The sequence below is a fragment of the Mustela lutreola genome, chromosome 3, assembly GCF_030435805.1.
Source record: "Mustela lutreola isolate mMusLut2 chromosome 3, mMusLut2.pri, whole genome shotgun sequence".
Lineage (NCBI taxonomy): Eukaryota > Metazoa > Chordata > Mammalia > Carnivora > Mustelidae > Mustela > Mustela lutreola.
Window position 1 is genome coordinate 107,278,691 of NC_081292.1, and position 26,219 is coordinate 107,304,909.

Sequence of the window (26,219 nt, forward strand, 5' to 3'; positions counted from 1 at the left end):
CTCTCCCTCTGCCTGCCACTCCCCCTGCTTGTACTCTCTCTTTCTCGGTCAAATAAATAAATAAAATCTTTAAGGAAAAAAAAGAAAAACAATACAAATACTACTTATATCACAAAATCCATCAAAAAAACATTTTGGCTAATTAACTGCCTGGCATCTGTCTAACATACCTTCCTGTTGGTTGGTTTGTTTGCCATATACTCTGATGATCTCACCAGACATGCCAGTGATTCTGTACTACTTCCTATAATGAATAAAAAACAATTTAGTCTGTCCTCCAGCATAATCAGTCCAAATTTCTCTTTTCTTGAAAGTTTAGAAGGATTTTTTGCAGCTTCACTATGACTTGACATCACTAGTCATAAAAGCTGTAGGACTATTGTCAAATTTAGGAAACCTCTACTGAATTTCCCTGTAAGAAGCTGTAAGACCCGGAAGAACCTTCCAGACCAATTTCCAGACCAGCTCTTTATGTCTCGACGCTTGCGTGTCCTCCTCGGCCCACACATTTTCAGAGTCAGGTACCACAGGACAACATCCACACCACAGTATACTCCTGGTTCTGTATCTCATGTCACAGTGCCAGGTGAGTTAGCAGACTAGGTGGTGGCCATATTCCTGGAAGCCATGCTGACAGTGGGACAGCTGGTAACAACCACATGCCAAAGTAACTCCAAACCACATAAATATATTCCACTAATTCCCAGCTAACAGTATCCCTACTCCACTTCCCTAAGCTAGATACCAAAAATGGTCATTGCCACACCAATACGATCCAACATCAGCGGAAACTGGACGGAGGGCAAGTCTAGGGAAAGCAGATAACAATCTTAACTAACTGTGGCTACAAGTCCCTTCTGTTTGCAAATCTTGTAAAGCACACACCCTTGTGAACAGAATGCAAGCTCTTGTCAGAACACTCTGCCTGTAATACCAGCCAATGGCCATCAGGCAGGGATGTTTGTTGCCGCAGAAATCAAAACTGCTGCCACACTGGTACCAGCTCTATTATCTACATTAAGTGATATCAATTTAAGGCAAGGATGGTTCAAGCTTCCCTTTGCTGTGTGGGAGAACTAGAGAGAATTGGATGTCTATCACCTGGGGAAAGACTGTCTTATAACAACTTAGCTCCCTTTAATATCTCCCCAAATTGACTGTTAAAAAACTAAGTATCTGATCTGTTCTTTAGAAACAGCCTCCTCCCTTGTGTCAGAAAGAAATCATAAAGGATGATGGAAATCATGCAAGCAGGGACCCCTCACATCCCTGTCACATTTGAAATTACTTACCAACAATCAGGAACCCAGGTCTTATGCTGGTTAGACTCCCCCAGGAAGCTATTCAGAAACCAAGTTAACACAAATTTGCCCATGACCCTCCATGCGTGTGGGGTAATGAGCACATGGACACAGTTGGAAAAGGGACATTGTTACAGCAGACTCGATGATGAAAGCCATCTGTGCCTGGTATGTCTTACCTCATCATACATGAACTGAAGCGTCAGGGCCGACTTGCCAACTCCTCCACTGCCAACCATGATCACCTTGTGAAGGGCCAAGGAGCTCTGGCCCTTACTCTTGTTTGTGGCCATCCTGCTGGTTTTCTAAGGTTGCAACACACGAAGAGAGCTGCTAGTTGAAGAGCTGCCAATGAAGAAGACAAAGACTTAGAAGCAGTTTGATTTCTACCAACTAAAAATTAAATGAAATCCACATGCCCCAGAAAAGCCTAACCCAGACATTCCAACAGAGAAATAAATCTTCTAGGTTACAAACAGAGATGAAACAACCCCTTCAACAACTCTGCAAGTAACATAGCACAGCAGAGCCAGAGAGAAAGCAGGACAGAAATTGGGAAAAAATAGGTATGCACATCCAATGCCTGTATCGCTGGGGTGGGTAGGAAAGGACAGCCTGCCACCAGAAATCCATATATCCTCAAAAGTGTTTCACTGAAGTGGAGTGACCAGAGAGCTCCCACTTTCCACCCCTACCTCAAGTCATCTGGTACCCCACAGAACACCAGCACTCAGGAACCTCAGCCTCCACCTCTTTATTCTACTCCTCACCCCACCCTGGACCTCTACCTCCGAGCACAGACACTCAAAGAAACCTCCACATGGGTTAAGGAGGTGCTTGGGAAGGGGATGAGTAAATGCAGTTATTATAGTAAGTATCTCTTTGTGGCCCATGACAGAGTTAAGAGAAGGAACAAAATTATTTTTTCCAAGTGTATTTAAGGTGGTAAATTAAAATGAGTTAAACTTTCCTATACTAACAATTGATAAGTCAAAATCAGTTTAACATCAGATGTGAGATACAAAGAGACAAGAATCTCTGGTATTAGTGAGAAGATAAAATTTTCCAAATAAGTAAATTTAACAAATATCTGGAACTTATTTTAACCCCAGTACCATTTTTTATTTTAACTAATGTGTATGGAAAAACCATTTCACATATACCACAGGGTAAGGAAAAGGATATGGGGCTGGGCATCTCATGGGCTTGAGCCTGAGTCTGTCATTTGTGAGCTGTGAGACTTAGAACTATTTGATTTCTCCAAGCCAGTTTTCTTACCTGCCAAAACGAACCACCCCCTACCTTGCAGAATTCTCCTGAGGATTAAATGAGACAACATATGTGAATGACTACAGTGCCTAGAATCCAGGAGGAACTTAATAAAGGTTGATTTCCTTCCTAGCAAATTCTAGCTTTTTAAAATTTTTAATTTTTTTTCTAATTACAAAATAATAGGCTCCTATTTCTATTACTGTTGACCAGGTAACTTGAAAGCATCAGTGCTAGAACAGTAAATTAATACACACAGCACACACATAAATCATCCAGGCAAAATAAAACAACATTGCTTTAGATCAGTGGTTTCCATCCTTGGCTGCACAATGGAAATCACCTGTGGAGCTTTAAAAACATGCTGATGCATGGGTCCCACCCCAGAGCTTCTGGTGGAATTGGCCTTGCATGCAGCCTGGCCATGGGGACTTCTAAAAGCTTCCCAGATGATTATAGCAGACATCCAAGGTTGAAAAGTTCTCTTACATGCACAGCTGAGCTCAAAAGAAAAGTAAGAAATCCTCATGGTAGGGTAAAAACAATCAGGGCAGTAACAGCCACTATTCCTACAATCCTGAATAGCTGCTGTTCTTGGTAACTTCGGATTAAACAAACACACAGGGCTAGAAGACCAGCTGCCCAGGCCCGGAGGGAGTTAGAACTGAGATCTTTTCTCAGTTGAGAACTGAGAAGCCAAGGCCCTTGGGGGAACACACCTACAAGGTAAAATTTAAAAAAAAAAAAAAAAAAAAAAAAAGGACTACAAAAACATTTGTTGACCAACAGGGGGCAATGACAAGGAAGTTTGTCTGACTGGGCCCCAGCTGCATGGAAGTGTACCCAGAAAATCTGTAACCATAGCATTTCTCCAAATTAACATAAAAAGCATTCCCTGTCTAGTCATGATGCTGGAGCACAAGGCAGAGTAATAAACAAAACCTCTCTGGGAGGACAACATGCAGTAAGACAGATCAGGATAGTCAGAGCTAAAATAAGGAGTCCACAATTCCAACCTATGACAAACCTAAGAAAATCGCCATACAAGGGAGTCCACATCCATAACAAGTAGGATTTTTCAAACAACTACTATAAAATGTACATTCTGAGCATCTTTAACAAAGCCAAAATCAAAACGTTAGAAAAATGACTTTGTCAAAAGACCAGGAGGTGAACAAGATCTGCTTTCAACATCTAAAATGTGTTTTTAAATATTAAAACAAAAATTATAATACTATAGAGAGGGAGAAAAAAAACCCATGGTTTTTCTCTATCTAACTTTGGCTAATTGGCTGGGGCCCTGCAGATTTAACTGACAAAAAAACCAGATTCACAGAGAAAAACAAACAGGAGTTTATTACTGTGTGCATCTCACATACACAAACTCAGTGATGAGTAACTCAAAGGGGCAGTTAGAACTTCAGCTTACCTAGCATCATAAAAATAATAATAATAAATTTCATGCAGAAGTGACAAGACCAAAAACAAAGAATTTTGCACTTCTAGGGGCAACAAGTTGTGGGAAGACAAATACTATATAAGGGAAACTGACGGACAATAAGAGCTGGTGAGTACAGAGTGTTATGCAGGTTCCACTGGTGCCTTCTCTGGGCTGGTTAAGAGTCCAGAGCTCTCAAGTAATTCAGAATAGCCCTGCTCTTCCTGGTAGAGAGGGGAGGCACAGAATTTTATTTTGGTCTCTTACTTTTCAATTGCCTTCAGCTCAAAATAATCCTATGTCAAAGCAGCATATTTTGGGATAGCATGCTCTGAACCCTTTCAATCCTCAATAGAAAGTTTAGAAAATAGGGGCTTCTGGCTGGTTCAGTCAGTGGAAAGCATGACTCTTGATCTTGGGCCTATGAGTTTGAGCCCCACATTAGATGCAGAGATTACTTTAAAATCTTAAAAAAAAAATAAAGAAAATTTAGGAAATAACTATCTTTAAAAGAGAAAAAAAATCACTTATGATTCTGCCACCCAGAGATATTCACTATTAACAGATTTCCTGCCAGTATTCTAATCTATATATTTCTATATTTAAAACCTATTTGAGATCATATTTGTGAAGTTTGGCATGTTATCTCTCATGTATTATATCCATCTGTCTTCTTAGAGCAGGCTGAACATAATTAAATCTTTCCTGACGATTTAAGGACCATCCTCAGCATGAGATCAGTTATGTGAGTAGCCTTGGGCTGATGTGAGTAGATTCAGATGTACACTCATTCGGCCCCCTTCCATGGAACCTCAGCTTACTGACTTACCTGTGCCAGGTCTTCTTTCCACTGCTCCTTTTCCAATTATGTGCTTTTTAATAAGTGTTCTAAGCAATTAACTAGGTAATTAAGCACATCTGAATTGTGACTAAAATAGAATAAATGGGATAAGGCGTGGGCCTCCCCAGAAGACTTCACTTTAGGAAAGTGAAATGGCTTTTGGCCTAATTTCTAGTCCACAAATGTTTCCCAGAGAGCTCAGGTTGATTCATGAGGTTGGAACTTCCAGACCATCACACAATTTCTCTGAAGCAGCCTTGCTCCTATGAATTACTACAGTTCTATGAAAATGGAGAAATAATCTTCCATGTTGGGGTCAGGAGGCTTTCAAATCCAGGTAGACATCTATCTAATTCTGAGCTGTTACTTTCCAAAAGCAAAGTCAATTTCTCTAGAAGAAACCATAATAAATGAAGTCAGCAAGTCTAAAGATATCTGCCAAAATATCTGTGCCCAAAGCTCAAAAACTGAAATAACTACAGTGGGTATTTTCAACTCACATAACTGCTTTGGTCAACTTGACCTGATGAAGGAAAAGAGAGGTGAAAGGCAGAAGGGCCAGCCAAGCCCATGACCAAACCAATCCTGGAAACGAAATGCTGACCTCCAGGCTCCTGATGCTGGAGATATAAACTCTTATCGGAAATAATAAACCCTTATTTGTTTAAGCCACTGTTAGTCCACTCATTGTTGTTGTTGTTTTCTTACTTGTACCGAAAGTGTTCCAGAAACCTCTCTAGGTTTTGACTTGAGAAACTCCACGTCTAGTGATTCAGACAGATTAGTAAACAACCACAGTGCAGGATAATAAATTCTGTGGCAGAAGAATGATACAAGGGGTGCTCTGGGAACAGAGGGGAGAGACGTCCAAATCAGACTGGAAGGTCAGGGAAATTTTCCTAAAGGAAGCAACATAGGAACTGGGATTTGAAAGCCCTGACTTGATAAAGAGAGGAAAAGAAATAACAGGAAGAAAACAAATCAGCGTGGTTTAGGAAGTACATGTTGATGATTTAATGTTTTTAATTGACATGCCTAGCCAATAAATACAGTCTTAAAAAATAATACAAGTATCCTTTTTTCTCAACATGTTGTTATGAAAAGTTTCAAACTTTCAGCAAAGCTGAATAAACAGCAGGGCAAGTCTGTATACCCACCACCTGGATTTTCCAACGAGTGTTTTGCTCCATTTGCTTTACCACAATCCCTGCCATTTGGCATCCCTCTCCCCACCCATTATTTCTTTATACATTTCCATGTAAGCCATAGACAGCGGTACACTTCATCCCTGACTTCGGCAGAGACATCAGGTTTTACAAAGCAATCATATTCTCCCCCACTGCCTTCACTTACAATTTCAGAACTGTAAGAAGTTAGCAATCCTCCTAAATCACTTCAAAAAACTATTTGGGTTTGTGACCAACACATGAAGCCACAACACAGACCTACCATAAGGGGAATTTGGGTCTGTCTCACCAAGTCCTGGCATGACTCTCTCTCGGTCGTAACTCTTTTACAGGAGACTTGAGAAACATGCCAGGGAACCTTTAATAGGTCTCTACTTAACTAACAGGAAAATTCGTTTTGTCCAAAAAATATTTAAGTGCTACTTTGTGCCAAATTGTGGGTCTCTGTCCTTAGAAAACTTAATTCCTTAAGGTTAGACATACAACTAAAGCATTTTAATATAATTTCCCACATGCAATGATGAAAATGTACAAGGTATAATGAAAGGAATAATGAACTCTGGGGAAGACAATCAGCAAAGGCTTCAGAACTGAGGAAGAATTGACTCAGCAGATAGGCGTGAGAGAAGGGAGCTTTCCATGCATAAATGAGAATACACAGTTAGGAACAAAGGCATGAAACATCACAGTGGGTACCAGGTATGGGGTAGGGAAGTGATTGGGGGAGGAGTCTCCAAATAGAGACATGTTCATCTACAAATGGACCTAAGACCTGTCTTAGAGGAAATGAGAAGCCATTGCAAAGTGTGTCCTTCACCCCCAACAGCGTGTAAGTCATTGGATCAATAAGAAGAAACACACATATTCCCATACAGAAAAATGAGCCATTCCAAACTTTAAAAAAATGCTTCATTCAGATGGTTGGGCAGGGAGGCAAGGTTTGGGAAATGCTTTCTTTGTGTCATGTTGTATGATACATTTATATGAAGTACGGCTCTCTCTATCACTCAGCATTAATTCAAAGACCAGAATGCACTCACTTGTGAAGTAAAGTTTTTATAGAAAATCACAATATATAAACCAAGCAAATGCATGTTAGGAGGAAGGAGTGGTTTCTAGTGAACCTTAGTCCCAGAGGCTAATATAATCATCAGTCTTCTGTTAAACTGAGTCTAGCAGAAAATGAGTTGGTAGGTAGAGTCGACATGCCACCATGTCTGTATCACAGGGTTGTCAAGAAAATCAAATGAGAATTTGAAAATGCAAAGGAAAACTAACTCCTCCAGTCTCCCTCATAAAATTCAAGTGTCCTAGGTATACGGCCGACGAAGCACATGGGAAACTCTCAAACACTACATGTGCGAAGAATTGCACTTGGCACTTTTTTCCACATACTATAACTCGAAGGTAACTTGGATATATACTTCAGTCTCCCAAAATATTATCCATTTTTTAAATTAATTAATTTATTTTCAGCATAACAGTATTCATTATTTTTTCACCACACCCAGTGCTCCATGCAATCCATGCCCTCTATAATACCCACCACCTGGTACCCCAACCTCCCACCCCCCCGCCACTTCAAACCCCTCAGATTGTTTTTCAGAGTCCATAGTCTCTCATGATTAAATTCAATTAGTACATCATTAGTTTCTGATATAATGTTCAATGATTCATTAGTTGCCTATAACACCCAGTGCTCATCACTTCACGTGCCCTCCTTAACGCCCATCACCCCAGTTACCCCATACCCCCCAACTCCCTTTCACAATCCTGTTTCCCAGAGTCAAGAGTGTCTCATGGTTTGCCTCATGTATTTAATCCATTAAATAACAATCAAAAAGGAGAACAGTCCTAAATATGGGACAATTTAAGCACCAAAGTAACTAAGGATAGTAATAAAAACAGACCACTGAAAAATTAGAAATTTGTGAATCCGTACCTAGAATAAGTATTTTTATAAACAAGGGAAGAGGCAGGGCTCTTGCTTCCAGTAGAACACCAAAGGCAAGACTGATAAATGTAGAGGACGCATCTGAGTTGGGAAATCAACATTTTGTAACTATCATAGTAAAGACTCGTTCCCGCAAGAATCATTAATAGATGCTAAATCTAAAGGGGAGATCTGGATGACGAACAGGGTATTTGCATGGTCTCAAAGTGTCTCCATACATTACTTATGAATCACAATCTGCATTTTAACAAGCAGCACTGTTTAAGTGTCAAGGCAAATCCCAATTTATTCATACCACTTCCTGTTACAATCCAAATTCGGAACAATCTGATCTAAATTAGGGTCATGAAGCACCCTCACCCTACCAAAAAAAACAGCGCTTTCAAATATGAAGTCACACAGGAAACAGATGGATTGCAGGGATTGTAATGAAAAAGTAAAACGCAATGATACAGTCTACTCAGTAGACGTCATTTCCACTAGTATTGAAAATAGACATGGAATCTTATTTCTTAGCATCTAACACCAAATTTATCCAATAGTAGTAACCAAATAAACAAGCTGAGGGCTGGACACAAGTGCATGGGTGTGTGGTGACAGCACCTCCCTTCCTACATTGAATCCCTATATCATTGTCATCTTAATGACACACAAACTTGTGGTTATTGCTCAAGAGTCTCACAGGCACACCTTGAGGGGAGAGATAGTGGCTTATTCCTATGTATGTCACCAGGATCTAGAACTCTGGCCTCCTAGAACTCCTGGAACCGCCTAGAGGATAAATAAAGGGATGAATGAATAATGAGTTTTAAGACTTTTAAGAGTGTTTTGTTTTTTGTTTTTAAAGATTTTTATGTATTTATCTGACAGAGAGAGAGACCACAAGTATGTAGAACAACAGACAGAGGTGGGGGATTTGGGCGAGAACAGGCCCCCTGCTGAGCAGAGAGCCAGATGCAGGGCTTGATCCCAGGACCCTGAGATCATGACCTGAGCCGAAGGCAGAGGCTTAACCCACTGAGCCACCCAGGCACCCCAAGAGTTTTAAGAGTTTTAAGAAAGGAAAACACAGATACATCTTTTTTTTTTTAAGATTTTATTTATCTATTTATTTATTTATTTATTTGACAGAGAGAGATACAGTGAGAGAGGGGACACAAGCAGGGGGAGTGCGAAAGGGAGAAACAGGCTTCCCACTGGGCAGGGCTTGATCCCAGGACCCTGGGATGACGATGTGAACTGAAGGCAGCTGTTTAACAACTGAACCACCCAGGCACCCCAGGGAAACAAGGATGCCTTTTAAATTATTTTCCATGACACATACTATACCACATTTTCTCATCAATGTTCCATGAAGGAAATAGTGTCTTGAGTGTTCTACTGTGAACATTGATTCTAGAAGGTACATCATTAAACTAGAGGCCCTTTGTATGGCTTAATAATAAAGCCGTGAACTACAAAAGTAATAGTATTTTAAAAAATACATCTGTGCACATGCAAACACACACTCAGGAGGCCAAGGTGAAGATACTAGTCAAAGATGGACAATTAAAGATCAATAAAGGCAGTAACCGCAATGGATTGAAATACATCAAATTTTTCACAATAATACTTTTAAGCACACCTTATTGGTCACCGTTGGAGGACTAGGAAAACAACTCATTATTTTGAAAACTGGTAAATACAGGGAAAGAATTAAAAATGCATCGTGCTGGGGCACCTGGGTGGCTCAGTGGGTTAAGCCTCTGCCTTCAGCTCGGGTCATGATCTCGGGGTCCTGGGATCGAGCCCCACGTCGGGCTCTCTGCTCAGCGGGGAGCCTGCTTCCTCCCTCTCTCTCTGCCTGCCTCTCTGCCTACTTGTGATCTCTCTGTCAAATAAATAAATAAAATCTTTAAAAAAAAAAAAATGCATCGTGCTTCTCCTATACACTGTACTACTGGGTGACTAAATACAGCGGATTCTTGAACAACATAACGGCGTTGGGGCGCCGACCCTCCCACACAGTCAAAACCCCACGTATAACTTTTGACTCCCCAAAAACTTTACTACTAAGAGCCTACTGTTGACTAGAAGCCTTATCAATAACACAAACACTCAAGTAACACATATTTCATATGTTTTATGTATTCTATACTGTATTCTTACAATAAAGATAGAGAAAATGTTAAGAAAATCATTAGGAGGAGAAAATACTGTAATGTATTTATCAAGAAAAATCCACATACAAGTGGACCTGTCCAGTTCAGATGCATGTTGTTCAGGAGTCAACTGTAACATATGAAGTAACATTTCCCTTCACAAAATCTTCTAACAAATTAAAGAATAATAGAATTTGGGCTATCACCATTTTGCACTTCATCACAGATTAAGGAAATCTAGGCCCTGAGCATCAAAGGCTGCTAACATTACAAAAAAAAGAAAAAAAAAAAAAAAAGACAACTTGACATTATGAGCACCTTGAAAAAGACAAATAACCATCAACAAGTCTTGTGAAGAAAGCTTCTATTTCTAAGTGCCAATTTATGGGAAATACAGGAGACAGGAATATGGTGAGCATTACCACATAGACACACCATCAGCAACATAAAAACCAAGGAAGCTCTATGGAATAAGCCACCCAGTTTCTTCAACAAATAAATTGCAAGAAGAAAAAGAGATGGAGAGGGAACCCATAAATTACAAGAACTAAGAGACATGAAGTGAGCGAAACATACGGACTTCAATTTGGATCCTAAACGTGTAAGAAAACTGGGGAAACCTGAATGTTGACAGGATTTGCTAATATTAAGGAAATATTATTTTTTAAAAATCTCAAGTAACTTAATGTAACCTCAGTACAAATGAAGTGGCATGATATACAGGATTTGCATCAGTTATCAAGAAGGAAGGGGCTTGGGATACAGATGATGTTAAGACTGGCCATGAATTGCTAATTATCAAACCAGACAGATGGATATAATGTTGGTTATATAAAGTTGGTTACATTGTTCTCTGTACTTTCACACACATTTGAAAATATCCATACTTTAAAATTTATAAAAAATAATGACAGAGGGGCGCCTGGGTGGCTCAGTGGGTTAAGCCACTGCCTTCGGCTCGGGTCATGATCTCAGGGTCCTGAGATTGAGTCCAGCATCGGGCTCTCTGCTCAGCGGGGAGCCTGCTTCCCTCTCTCTCTCTGCCTGCCTCTCTGTCTACTTGTGATCTCTCTCTGTCAAATAAATAAAATCTTTAAAAAAAAAAAATAATGACAGAAATTTAAATGCCTGTGTCCCACTCCCAGAGGGATTCTAATGTGGGAGCAGGTCATTCTGACACCCATGTTCTAAGCCTCTCCAGATGACTCCAGCTCATACCCAGCTTTGAAAACCATTCCACTGGAGCCGATGCTCTTTGAGACCAGATTCTATCTTTCCTAAGCAATGTTTCACTCATGACCTATGAAAGAAAACATACTTAAAGATGAATCGAATTCACTAAAGTCAGAGCCATTTTCTCACCTTAGTTCTGTGAGTAGAACATGCGTTGGGATGGCACCATGAACCTACCTTCAAATGAAATTCTTATTTTCTGTTGGTCGGCTGTCTCTACAACCAACTCTCCGACCACCTTTGTTTTTGCAAGGACCGTGCTACGTTACCATTTTAAGAAAACTGATTCACTTTTCACAATCTGATTTCAAAATTTTTGTGAGTTTTCAAAAAAATAATTTTTTCATGTGAGTTTTCTAGTATCTGGTTGGTGATGACAAAATGTAATCTAATGTTGCCCATAGAGGCATTTATTTAGTCTTAATCAGTCTACAAGTGAATGTTTTCCTCTTCCTATTTCCCTAACAACAGACCCTTCTTCACACTATGGTTTTCTATTGATCTCCTTCAAACTCAAGTACAACAACTTCCATAACTTTACTCTATGGTTCTAAAGTCTTCAGAAATAGGGGAGCCCCAAGTAAATGAGAAAGATATTTTTTTCAACGATTGTCTGTCTTAGGAAAGCACAGAATTTTACCAAGGATAGGACAAAATGATGAACGCTTAAATGATAGACTCAGTTCAAGTAATGAAATACATTCAAAGAAACAAAAAGTGATTCTGATTTGAAAATGAGTTCTTAGATTTTCACAATCCCCTGGGACAAACCGACTGATCCCAAGGAGGGCACCAGATCCAAGCTAGGGAATGGGACAAAACTGAGCTGGTAGACCCATGATGAAAAGAGCAGGAACCTTCCTGTGGCCCTCTGCACAATGTATGGCCCTTCCCAAAAGAAGAACCTGCTGATCCCAGGGACTTAGGAATGTTAAATTTCTGATTCTTGAAGAGATGCCAAAAATGTGGAATTTTATGTGAAATCACCCTTTTTAAATGTTAATAATTAAATCCATTTTAAAACCCCTGTGAGCAAACAATGCATGTCCTCAGGCCACTCCTTTTTGCAAACTGGCAGCTATGTTCTTTTGCCAAGAAGAGAAAGCCGATCTAGAGCAAGAAGGAGAGACAAAGCCAACACATGGGGAGGAAACATGGGGACAGTCTTGGCAGCCTTCAGGAGGCTGGTTCCAGCTGCTCCCGAGTCCCTGCCACATCCTGGGCCCCTTTTTTGGCTTGCTTTTTCATATCTTTGCTGAGTCAGTGACATGCGTTGGGGTCCACCCAATAAATCCCGCTTTGTGATGTGAGCTCATGTGCCTTACATTTCTATCACTTCCAGCCAACGGAGTCCCAACTGACTGCATGGAATGGCTTTGAAAATACACATACAATCCAAGTCCAGAGACTCGGACCCAGGCAGAGCCAGGGCGGAAAAGATAATGACACACAAATACTTCATTCTGCATGAATAAAGCATGAGCTCTACAAATAGCAACTCCAGCTGAAGGTGCTTCCAGGGAATTCAAATATTCTGGCCCCCTTATGGGATGAGGACTCTTATCTACAATGAAAGACAATGTCACTTTCTCGGAGAGGCTTTCTAGGGCCCCTGCACCTCAGGTAGACCCTCTCATCCTTTGGTTTCTTTCACTGCACTGATCACAACTTGCAATTCCTTTCTTTTTCTGTGTACTAGCTTTTCGCTGATTTCTTCCACTACTATTAGGGCTTCATGAGACCGGGATCCAGGTCCGCCCTTTGCCCTCTTATACTCCTGTACGGTAGGAATATTTCCCTGTTATCACATAAACCGTGCTGCAGTCTAAAGAACATAAAGTTTACCCAAATTAGGGTCATCATAAAGATCTAGAAGGCTGTGTACACTTAACACTTGGGTGGATTCATGCAGATCTTATTTCTACTACTCACAGCCAAAAGCCTAAAAAGTTTAAGTCATCATTTCCGTGTTTCAGAAGCCAACTTGGGCAAATGGATGACATGAATTTCTATTTTTTTAATATAATGAATTTATCACTAAAGACTCGGACTCCCTTAAGGTTATTATTTAAGTATGTATTTGAACTTATTATGGGGTTGTCAGTATTGATGATTAACACAGGCCCTTACCACAGAGACTTCCAGATCACCATGTTAAGTAAGTTTATTTATCAAACAAGTTTCGGGGTAAACAAAAAAATCATTGCCTTAGGGTCTGGTATTTCAAAACAACAGGCCAACTTCCATGGTTATTAATAAAATAAAAATGAGAGCAACCTAGTATTCATAAGAATCTCATCATTTCACCCACTGATTTAAGTAAGGATTTCCAAGAGGATTTTTGAACATTAATTGTTACTCAATTGGCAGTGCCTTTTCGGATTGACCATCTTCTCCTAGGACTTTGCATTCTGAGAAAGGGGCACAGGCCCTTGCAGGCACAAGCACACCATGATGGGGTAAGCGACCGGAATCACAGGGGACGTGGCTCACAGCCCCTCAGCTCAGGGTACTACTAGTCGCCGGGCAAAGAACGTGTATCGGTTAGCTAACAATCTCTCCACGGACACAAACTCACTAGGGTGGCTGCTAAACCTCTGCTAAATCTTTCTAGTAAATGAAAACACTCAAGTCTTGACTTTCCTATTTGGTAAATTTGTATTTTTTTACTGCTTTTCACGGACTAGGGCACACCAGCAGTGACAGTCCCAGGAAGACACATCTTAAGTCATCAGAGTTCTTGGTGTTTCTCTTTCTGCATGCTCAGCCTTGCCTATGCATACTTACTTAAAGAAGGAAACTCAATTTTCCCTTCCCTTGTCCAACTGCTATTGTCATTAGCACCAGTGGATAGAATATTTTTATAGTCATCCACATATGACTCAGTTTCCATGTCTATAAAAACAAGGAAGTTGAATTAAATGATCTAAGCTCCTTTCCAGTCTTTTGCTGTTTTTTTTCTGAAACTCAAGCTACAAAACAACTTCAGTAAGTGCCCCTGAGTGCCTAAGGCAATTTGTTTTAGGTCTTTCTGATCCCTAATGAGTATCTCTTTAGATGTTCCCCTGCCAAAACACACACACACCTAACTGAACAAAAGCTAAATTAACTAAAACAAAAACCAGAAAGTTCTGAGGTCACCGTCAGAAGCACTCAGCTTCTAGTTTGTACCCTTATGCATATGTGATTCCCTCTGCCAGGATTGTCCTTCGTCCTGATGGAGGATCACCTGTAATTTAATACTTCGTCTAAATACTTCCTCTGCCACTTTCCTAAATCTCCCGGAGCATGGCTGACCCTCCCATAAGTGGACCCCCTGCCTGCCGATAAGCCTATTGAGATAAACCAATAATTTCCTCTTAGATGAGGTCTATTTCTCCCACCATACTGAGGGCTGCCCATTCGTCTTTGTGTGCTCAGCATGCCTGGTACTTAGGAGATACTCAGTACTTGGCAAAAATAACCGAGTTCTCCATCTGGGTTGAGAGGTCTGGTCTCAAGAGGATATCTGGTAACTGGTAAACTTTAAAAAGTTAATTTATTTCTATGATGACTTTCCTGAACTACAAAGCAACTGAACTACAGTGGGAGGTAATTTGCAAGCTCTAGCTTTTTTTTTTTTTTTTTAAGTATACGGTGTTTTTGAAATAAAGTCCTCTTCCACCATATGCTCACCCCCAGTGGAATCCAGGATTTCACTGGTCTTGGAGAGGTCTACCAATGTATACAGACTTCAGTTCCTTCCACCTGCAGAGGCAGCCTCAAAGATCCACTTTGTCTTGGGTGCCTGGATGGCTCATTAGGTTAAGTGCCTGCCTTCGGCTCAGGTCATGATCCCAAGGTCCTGGGACTGAGTTCTGTAGGGAGTCTGCTGCTCACTCTGCCCCCAACCCCTGTGTTCGCGCTCCCTCAAAAATAAATAAATAAATCTTTAAAAACAAAATAGAACTACTTTCTCTCTCAGTAGCTGCAGGTCAAATCTGGAACTAGCACACATGGCCCTGTTCTAAATTACTCATCCAAACACAGTCCAGTTTAGAAATGTACTACTATTATTTTCACTTCTATGGCATCTACTAGTATATCGTAGCACTCAAACAGAGCTTGGAGAACTTGTAAGGTCACTTAACTAGTCTTGGGAAGGCCTAGAACTCCAGCAGTCTAGCTTAGGAGCCATGACACAGAGCTGCTCATTAGTGGACTGGGGTGGGGCAGGGAAGACCTTCAAACATGGTGTGAAATAGTGAAATTTTTAGCAATGACACAGAACTGTGGAGCAGAAAGTTCGTTAAAGAGAGAAAGACAGGGACGCTTGGGTGGCTCAGTTGGTTAAACAGCTGCCTTTGGCTTAGGTCATGATCCCAGTGTCCTGGGATCAAGTCCCACACTGGGCTCCTTGCTCAGCGGGGAGCCTGCTTCTCCCTCTCTCTCTGCCTGCCTCTCTGTCTGCCTGTGCTCACTCTCTCTCCCTCTCTCTCTCCGACAAATAAATAAAATCTTTAAAAAAAAAAAAGAGAGAGACAGAGAGACAGAGAGAAAGACATAGGCAACTAAAGGACAAGTTCTAGGAGGAAAGAAACCACAAAAAGCAGTTCCCATTCAGCCTAAAGAACCGAAAGCAGAGATTTGAAAAGATGGGTCCACTCATGTTCATGGCAGCACTGTTCACATCGGTCGAAAGTGAAAGCAACCCAAGTGTCCACTGAAGAATGAATGGAAAACAAAACGTGGTCTATCCATAAAATGGAATATTATCCAGTCTGAAAAGGGAATGAAATTCTAACAGAAGCTCCAACACGGATGAACCTTGAGGACATGAGGCTAAGTGCAATAAGCCAGACACAAAAGGACAAAGACTACACGATTTCACAGAAAAGTCGATTCATAGAGATGGAAAGTTGACTAGTAATTGCCAGGGGCCAGGGAGGAGAGGATGGGAGTTTGTGGTTAAGGAGCACAGAGCTGCAAAATGGGGATGATTGACAATGTTTTGGAGATAGATGGAGGTGGGTGATTGCCCAATGCCGTGAATGTACTTAATTCACGCTTAAAAATCACTAAAAAGACAGAGAGACATGGGACAAATCTTGATCTCAGGGTCATGAGTTCAAGCCCCACATTGGGTGTAGAGCTGACTTTTTAAAAAGATGCTAAAATGACCAATCTTATGCTATGTATATTTTACCACAATTTTTTTCAGTAGTTCTGTACCAACTACAGTGTGAGACAGGAGGAGAAACATTCGGTTTGAAGACCAGAGTCTGCCACCAGGCAGCTAATGCCCTTAGTTCCCTCAGTGAAGTCGCCTTCCTCAGCTCGGTGTCTTCTGTTAAATGCACAGGGCACATGTACCTTCAGGTTATTATGGACACTAAATAAGAAACCACCTATCGTAATACCTGGCTCAGAGTAATCTCTTACCTGGTTTTTGGACATCATTCTGATATTCTAGAAAGTCCTGAGAAAGAAATTGGTCAAGTAGCCAAACAACTTGAAGGTAGGATGAGTTGCCAGTCCTTAGAATAGGCCCAGGGGATTCTTTTCCTGAGACTCAGTCCTCGGAGAGCACAGATGACACCAGTCCAGACCACACTGCGAAGGAAGAGGTCTGGCTTCTAGACCTTGTTCAGCCCCTCACTCACTGTATGACTTCACTACACTCGGCCTCCACAGTCACCCCATCTATCTTTCAGGGTAACTGGGAAGGAACAAATGGGAAAATTCGTACAAAAGGCTTTGGGGCCTCGGCAGCATTTTCGATATAGAAACAAGAAGTGTTATCACCAGAGGCCCTTCAGAGCTTTCTTTCTTCTCCATCACCCAAAAGACAGTATCACTCACCCTCAGAGGCATTGCTAGTGGGCATCTCCAGACCTACCCCAAATCTCCTCCCGTAGCTCTGGAAATTTCTCTAACAGTCCTTCATTCTCTTTGCTGCTAGGCTGTATATGAAGGGATAGGGAACCTAGGGAAGCTGCCATCTAGCCAGCTGTGACTAGGGAGCTACAGTGCCAGAAAAGGGTCCACCTTCTCTCTGGGGGCAGCATACAGAACATCCAGTCCCCACCAGAAGTGCAGATGTCACCCTCCTTCCCTCATTACTAGAACTCCCTTCCCAACAGGACTGTCGCCATCCTCTGAAATGACTCATTCCACCTTCCAACCCACCCACCCCGGCAAGCACCAGCCAATTCTTTAAGACCCTCACCTCTTCCAAGAACGCTCTTCTGTCTTTTAGCTTCCTGGAGACTTGGGTGTGCCCTGGGACACCTATCTTAAGCAGATACTATCTTCCTCTCTCACCACGTGCCTCAGGGCCAGGAAGAAAGTGTCCTTCCTCCCTCCCACTATCACTTCTAACAGAAGACTTCCTTCAGAAAAATATTCTCCTTCTTCTTGCAAAAAGCCTGCAGCTTCAAGGCATGGGCAATCCACTCCCCCGCTGCCACCACCACCACCCTGCTGCCCTCGGGTATCTCTGGACCTCGTCACCTCCCTCATCTATTGCTGGTATTTGCTTCCGGTTCACAGACTTCCTTTCTACTCCATCTCCTGTCATCCTCCTCAGGGACTCCTATGTTCATAGGGATGACCCATCACAGGGCTCCACCTCTCCCAAGTCCTTGGCCTCTTCTCTGAAAACCAATTCCTTCTTTCTGTAACACGGTTGTGTTCAGGCCCTGAGCATCGCCATCAGAAACGCTGTCTCCTCCAGCCTCGGCCTCCTTCCTTTTAGCTCTCTTGCTTAAATACCCTACCACTGCCACAGTTCCCTGCCTGCTGGTCACATGCGAGCACAGACCTCTAGGAGAGGCCCTCTAGCACTTTCTCTCCGGGCCCCACCCCGTCCTCAGAAGCTTAGGTCTCACAATATGAAAGCCCTCTTGCTGACAAACCTGCATTCGCCCCTCTCACTGCCTGCCAGCCCCAGTACCTGGCAAGCCAAGGAGCGTTGCTGGAGAGGGAAAGAGTCTTGCAGCTGGCCTCCTGAAGCTTCATATGAAACACATTTATGACCCTAAACCAGGAATGGGCAATTCACTCTCCACTGCCTAGAAATCTTACAGTGATTTCCCCCCATGCCCTCCCAAGCTCACTCTGGACAGATAACCCTGCCTCATTTTTCCCAAACACAAGTCATCAGGGACAAACTCTACAAACCTCCCAGCATGCGTGTCTATGTCCTTCCATCTCCTGCTACAGGGATAGCGCAGTACTGCTCTTAGCAACAACCAAGCACGCCACACGGGCTCTAAGAGACTCAATCTGCCCTACCTCTATGCCCAGGAGCGTCATTCCTGCCATTATCCCCTTTTCCTGCATCATGAGTCAGTCTTTACCTCAGTAGGGGATCATCCCCCCCTCCCCAGCACAGACACTTTCTACTTAATCTCCATCCTAAAGACACATCCCCCCCTCTGATGGCCATAGGCCCTCTAGCTAGTGACACAATCTCCCCCAGCCCTAGTTATCTATACCAAGGCTTCTCAAACTTGAATTACCTGGGAAGCTCCTTCAAGTGTGTATTCTGATTCAGTAGGTCTTGGGCTACAGTAGGTTGGGCTTCAGTAGGTTGGGCTCTACCTTTGGGGTAGAGCCCAAAGGTGGTCAGCACTGCCAACCAACTAACCAACTCCTAGATGACTGGGGGAGGGGGGGTGGGCAAGGACCCCACTCTGCATAACAAGGCGCTAGGTTTCCTTTACTCACAAAATCCCTTCTAGTGTGGCTCCCTCCACCAACAAAACTTCCCTGAAACTGGGCTGGTCAGGATTGCCAATAAACTCCACATTGCAAACTCCAGTAAAAACTGTTCTCTTTCTCCTCGCCCATTCACTCCCCCTCTTTTACAAAGGAGCTTGTAATAACCATGAGTGAACACTGTTTGGAAAGGGGAAAGCCCATAGGAGGCCAGTTCAAACCCCTCTCTTTGGCATCTCCCTCCGGAGAGGGTCTGGCCCGGCCTTGAGAGCACCGCACTCCCCCATGGGCCTTGCAGCTTCTCTGGCAGCATCCAGCATCGCTGGCCAGCCCTTCCTCCTCCCCCTGGCATCTAAGTGTCAGACCCCTCAGAGCTCCGTCTTACACCTTTCCCATTCCTACACCCCCCTTTAGTGGCCTCAGCCGCTCTGGTGGCTCTACAAGCAGCTCCCAAACCTTTCAAACGCAACCCAGAGCCTTCTCCTGACCTCCAGTCTCCTTTCCCTCTGCCTGACAGCCACCCCTCCCCACATGGGTGTCCCAAACCCAAAGGGAGCACCTTTTGTTATTATATGCAGTCCCTTGTCCTCAGCTCCTGAAAAGCTTCAGAGCCTTAAAGATGAAAGGAGGGGGTTATTATTCATAACAAGTCCTTTCTACCACAACTGGGTTCCTGCTAATGAGGGGACGTTTAGACCACCTAGGACAGGGGCTGGCTGCCAGAGGAACCAACCTTGAACCAACCTTTAGACGTGAAAAAAAAAATGGCAGAAATTAATGAATGAGCACATATAATTTTAGATTGTAAAAAGGCTTAACATGCAAGTATGAGTAGAGATACCACCTTAACTAAATCCACTACTAAGAAGAGGGGTTTAGAACTTCCAGTCCTACCCCCTGACCTCTGGGGAAGGGAGAATGGCTGAAGGGTGAATCAATCCCCAATGGCAACGATTTCACCAATCAGGTCTAGGTAATGAAGCCCCCATAAAAACCCAAAAGGATGTTTGAGAGCTTCCAGGTAGGAGAACCAGACAGAATACTTCCATATGCCACCATGGTGGGCCACCAACTCCTTTGTTCAAGACCTGACCCTATGTATCTCTTCATCTGGCTGTTCATATCCTTTAAGATCCCTCATAATAAAGCAGTAATCGAGTGAATAAATGGGTTTCCCGAGTTCTGAGAGGCGCTCTAGAACATTAATCAAACCCAAGCAGGGGGTTAGGAAAACCTCTGATTTATAATGAGTCAGTCAAAAAGCAAAGGTAACAATTGGGGCTTGCAACTGGCATCTGAAAGTGGAGTGTGGTCTTGTGGGACTGAGTCCTTAATCTGTGGACTCCGATGCTGTGACCAGGTAGTGTCAGAATTGAGTTGAAATGTAGAGACCCAGCTCGTGTCAGCAGAGGATTGTGTGGTGGGGCTGGAAAAACCACACACATACACCCCACCTTGGAACTGGGTACAGAAACCCTTTAGACGTGAAAAAAAAATGGCAGAAATTAATGAATGAGCACATATAATTTTAGATTGTAAAAAGGCTTAACACGCAAGTATGAGTAGAGATACCACCTTAACTAAATCCACTACTAAGAAGAGGACCAGCCAATCCACACTCTATGACCACCCACACGGATCCTTTCCTGTTTTACTGGCAGAGTGGGGTGGGAGGAAGGAGAGGGACGATAGGGAGGCAGGATGAAAGAAAAGAAAAATACTAGCTCACAAATGAGGGCAGCAAATGTGACAAAAGCCAGAAATGGGAGGAAAGGAAACACAAGCTGTGCTGAGTGTCCAGTCTGCCCCACAATGACTCGAGCAAACTTCAACTGGGCTGGGATGAACAAAAGCCATTCTCACCAGCCTTCGCTTTCTGAAGTTACATTTTAATATGATTTATGAACGCTCTCATTCTAAATATGCATCATTCCAAGGATATTTGTTAAATGAAAATACTACAATCACAGAAGTTTCAGAGATGGAAGGGAACTCAGAGATCAATTAATCAGGCTTCAGGCTCAGGATGCCTCCTCTCTCCACCTTCAGGGAGATTTCATCTAGAAGCTAAAAGAATAAAGTCCTTGCAGCCAGGTGGATAATTAAAAAGTATTAGGTTTTCAAAAGAGAAATGAAAAAGTGCTGGCCAAATAAATATTGTCCAAAGATTTAAAATAATTGGTGGGGGGGAGGTGAGCAGGGTTTAGGTTCTCCAAGATTTTTTTTTGTAGCTACTTTGCCAATGAGTTTTATTTTTAAAAATACACAGATGATTAATGACTAATTTTAAGCTGTTCATCAAGGAGCTCATTTGGCAATAATTTTTTTTACCAATTTGTTTTAGGGTTTAAAAAAAACTCAGCTGTTCCATTTGCTTTAGGGATCAGCAAGATTTAAATTTCTAATTTCCAAAGCTACTGCATATTTGGCTAATTAATTCGAGCATATGACAAAGAAGAACTAGAAGAAAGAACATAAAGTTAAAAGTCTAATATTAAAAGTTTCTAAAATGGTAAAAACTCCAGCTGCATTTTATTCTCCTGGAGTACATACTTTAGTATGCATGTGAAACAAAGATTTTTCTCAGTAATGTCTGTCTAAACCTTCGAAAGGAAATCTGGTGGCCTCAGACAATGTCAAGGGTCCTCAAGCTCCCCTCATGCAGTCCCTCCCACATTGTGCCATGTCTGGTCTATGTCCTAGTAGAAGGGATGGTATGTCACCTCCAAGATTAGATACAAAAATATCATACTTTCCATCTTGATGGTCTGCTTTCTATCTCTCCCTCTCTCAGATCACTTGTTCTGGGGAGAAACTCAGTGACCATGTTGTGAAGGGTCCTACGGAGTGGCCCACACCATGGGGTACTGAAGATTCCCACCAGCAGCCATGTGAGTAAGCCAGAATCTGGAAGCAGATTCTCCAACCCCGGTCTAGCCTTCAGATAACAACAACCTCAGAAGAGACTCTAAGCCGGAAGCACCTGCCAAGCTGTTTCCAGATTCCTGAACTTCTGAAACTGTAGGAGATGATACATGTCTGTTGCTTGAAGCTATTACATGTGAGCTAATAAAGTATGCAGTAGAAAATTCATTCAAGACAGACTACAGATGTGGCCAACTACACGGACCAAACTTTTTATATATTTCCTTCAACTCGTGCCATATACTAAGTAAAATTACGTAGTTTGACATGTTTTCATTTGGATCAGACCTCATTTGAAATTGTTTTATGTCAATTCCCAATCTGGTGGGCCTCAAGTATACAAAAGCAATCACAATATATTAGCAATTAGCAATTAGTATGCAAAAGTAATCACAATATATTAGCAATTATTGGTTAACAGCACTATTTCCCGCATTTAGATTTCAGGTTTATTTTTCAAATAGCATAAACTCCCCAAAGATTCACTGACACCCATCACAGAGAACACTAACACAAATTATAAGCAGTTCCTTTTTTTAAGAGTAACACAAACTTGAAATGCCTTCCCTCTTTGACTTCCCACTTCCACATTCTTTTCATCCTTCTTCCCACTCTCACCCATCCAAAAGCTCATACACCCTCTTGCCCACTGGCCCCTCTCCTTTTTGATACCTGTAAGAATGTGTAGACATATACGCCCATGTTTGTATTCCTAAGTAATCAAAAGAACTGAGGAGCCAAACAAGATTTGGTGACCAAATCTCCAGGCCAGATATGTATCTGGTATTAGCTAGATCGGTGGGTCTGTGCCAATAGATAGCAGATGCTCAATAAAATATTCATTTCCCTTCTCTTCCTTACCCACCTCCCCCGTGATTAGGAAAGAGTTCCATTTTCTCTGGTACTCTGGTCTCTCTGATTCAAGCTTCTCAACAACACATAGTCACTTGAAAAAAAAAAATCTCAAGTATCTTCCATATCTAACAGCAGGGGCTGTGTGTTTGGAACTGATTGGAGCCAATGAAAAGTGGGACTCTTGCCTATCATCTCGAGACAAGTTACACTGGGAACATTAGAAGAGTTCACCAAGATCTCTTCCAACGCTCTTCTTACACTGTCTACAAATTTAGCTCTCAGAAAACATCTCCACCAATGTTTCTAACTTCCATAAATTCCATGAGTGAAGAGGAATTTAGTAACTGAATGCCAACAGGCATTGTGGGATTGGGTGAATGTGGCACAACGGATTACCTCAACTCTCTGGCTTACAAGTTTCCAGAGGCTCGAGCCATCTCCAGCCAAGGCAAGATTACCTTTAAGAATTAAGCCAAGAATTCAGAACTTTTCTACTTCCACTTTCCACCAACACCCATCTAGATCCCATCTGACATTCAAATTCTTGTCTTCCTACCTATGTGTCTTGGTCCCATGTTCACAAAGTCCTGGGAAAGTTTCTACCGCAAGGGAAATCTTGCTGAGTGAGATCTCAGATCTCCATTGTTTCCAATGGGAAATACCATGAAAAGAAAAGGAAGGAAAGACCCAGATATAGCCAGAAGAAAGCAGACAAGTGGACAGGAGTAAAACCGCGCACAAGGAATGTGTATCCCTGGCTTTATTCCTACCCCTACCTCCACCCCCACTACCACAAAGAACACCTTCAACATTCCTAATTTCATGTAATCCTAACAGGCAGGGACAACTATTGCCACCTTCTCACTGCTGTAGACTAAGATAGCTAAGACAGGTGAAAATAGCTAAGACAGGTAAAAAGTCACGCTCAAGATCCCACCCTTAATAAAGTTTCAAAACCAGGATCAAACCTAGGTCTTCACAACCCGACCTCCTTTTCTTCCCAATATTCCATGCCGCTTCCACAGTCACTCTATTTCTGAGGACTTCCATGTTCTAATTCTATTGCTCCAGATTTAAAGAACATTGCCTTCACCTGTTTTGGGCTTTGACATCCAAGAACCTCGCTGCTCAGCTGTAGCGCGTGGGTCATTTACACACCTAATGAAAGATACGCTGCAGTCTTTGACAATCAGTGCCCACCATCCATCCCCAAAACTTATAAAGAAATGAAGTTAGAAAGCTAGGTCAAAGCAGAAAGTTTCCTGATCTACAAAGGTTGAAACCACCTTGCAGGGAAAATAAATGAAGAATCAGCCAAGTCTCTTCCAGGGGCAATTCCAAAGGAGTCCCCCAGCCCCAAGAACTTCTCCCCCAAAGACTCACCTGATAAAAATATCAGAGCTCCAACCTTTCCAATATCCATCTGTAAATTAGCCCAGAAAGGACACAGCTCAAACAAGCAGTCTGGGCACACCTATCTCTGCCACTAGCAGTTCCGAACCAACCACGACCAGGATAACCTTATACACGAGGGCAAGAAAAGAGGGGTGGGGAGCCTGGTCCAGCCAAACAGTTCAAGTCCGTGGTGCTTCCTATTAGAAGCTACATCGGGTGTCAGCCTCTATCAGAAAGGAACTAAAGGGTGGGGAATGGAGGGGGAGCAAAGAAACAACTTAAGGCTCACTTGCAAGACAGGACTAAAAACAAACAGACCAAACAACTTTTGGAACACGGCCCCGGTTCAGTCCAAGTTCTTAAGGTACTAATAAGTTTTTGCAACACGATTATAGCTCTCACCCTGCCCACAGCGGCAGCTAAGGAACTGAGGAAGTGGACTATCCTCGGGCTGGAGGCCCGAAAGTGCAGGAAGTGGAAGCAGAGGCCATTTGTGGGAAAAGGGAAGGAGCGGCGAAAAGGGAGAGGCTGGGGCGCCGCCCCCATTTCCTCAGCCCCGGGGCCGCTCTCCGAGGCTTTCTCCAGGGGACCTGCGGGACCGAAAGCGGCCGGCAACCCCGCGTCACCCTCCGCCGCCGTCCACAGCCTGCACGCTTAGCGCTGGGCCAGGCGTCCACGGAGGGCCGGGCGGTGCACCCCACCTCCCCAGCCCGCGCTCCACTCCTCCCGGAGCGGGCCTGTTGAGGCGCGGGCACCCTTACCTGGGACCCGTCCCGCGCAGCCTCGGCCGTCCGCTCCGGTCCCGTGGCTCTTAAACCTGCCCCGCCCTCTCCTTCGCCTCCTCCCGGGACCGGACCCCAGCAGTCCCCTGCCGATTTGTCATTGAGCAGCCCTGGTTCGCTTCCCCACCCCGGAGCGCGCCCCCGGCGTCGCCTAGGCAACCCCGCCTCCCGAGAGAGCGCGCTTTCCTTCCGCTCCCGCCCTCCCCCTGGGGGCCACGCCTATTGAGAGCCTATTAGCCAGTCCGAAGTGGGGCTGGGAGACTGGGGCGAAGGCTCTGCCAGTGAGAAGCCGCCGCGGGCGGGAGGGGCGGGCTCTGCACGCCTGCCCCGCCCACCTCCCCTTCCTCCTCCTTCCCGCGGCCGGACTTGCTGCGCGTGACCGCTGCTGCAGTGGAGCAGTAGAGTTGGGCTGGGGACTCTGGGCGTGGGCGGATGGACAGCGCTCCAGTCGTGGATTTGGGTCAGAGCGAGGTCAGACTAGTGGAAAGCAAAAGGGAACAGCAGACCGATATAGAAAAACCAAAATTACGATGCGGCGCGGGCGTGTCTCCGGATCCAGGAGGCTGTCGGACGCCCGCCGGGGGCACCTGAGGCAGCGGGACTTCCGCCTGCCGCCACGACTGGCCTGGCTACATGACATCCCATTAGCAGTAACGGAGTTACTTGACCAGTGCCTAGCAATAGATACTGACCCAGATCACATACGCGGGGGAGAATCCTAACCCCAGGTTCCTTGAGGCAGGAAGTGCAGTAGGCAAGCTCACGGACAGGTTTTTCTCCCACAACCTGCCCCACCCCCACCCCGTCATTGTCCTCCAAATCCAGGGAACTTGTCATTTTCTATCCAAATAGGGTTTCACCTTGGGTTGATTTTCCTAACTCCCCGCCCCTCCTTAGAGCTGAATCCTCTCCAACCCCCTTCAGCAGAATTTGTGGCCCCACTGACCCTTACACAAACTACATGGCCTGTCACACTGTATCATAATTGTCTAAAGGCCCGCCTCTATAATCTCTAGGGATGGAAACTCTCTTGTTCAAGTTCATATCCACAGCAGCTAGCTAATTCTCTCCTTGTTAAAAATTACACGTTAAGATGCGTGTGTGTTTTAATGAGAGGCTTTGTGCCTTGATTAAATTGCTATGTAAAAGCAATTAGCAGACCTAGGCCCTCCACCAAGAGCTGTACCAAAAAGCACA

General features: G+C 43.5%; 1 protein-coding gene across 1 annotated transcript in view; it reads right to left on the reverse strand.

Moving 5' to 3' along the window:
* Positions 1 to 25,179, reverse strand: part of RALB (RAS like proto-oncogene B) — a 43,825-nt gene extending 18,646 nt beyond the window's left edge. Inside the window, exons 1-2 of the mRNA XM_059166615.1 lie at positions 25,002 to 25,179; positions 1,481 to 1,646 (exon numbers count right to left, since the gene is read on the reverse strand). Of these exons, the coding sequence (XP_059022598.1) occupies positions 1,481 to 1,594 (114 nt within the window). The 5' untranslated portion in view covers positions 1,595 to 1,646; positions 25,002 to 25,179. The remainder of the gene's footprint in view (positions 1 to 1,480; positions 1,647 to 25,001) is intronic.
* Between the last annotated feature and the right edge of the window lie 1,040 nt (positions 25,180 to 26,219).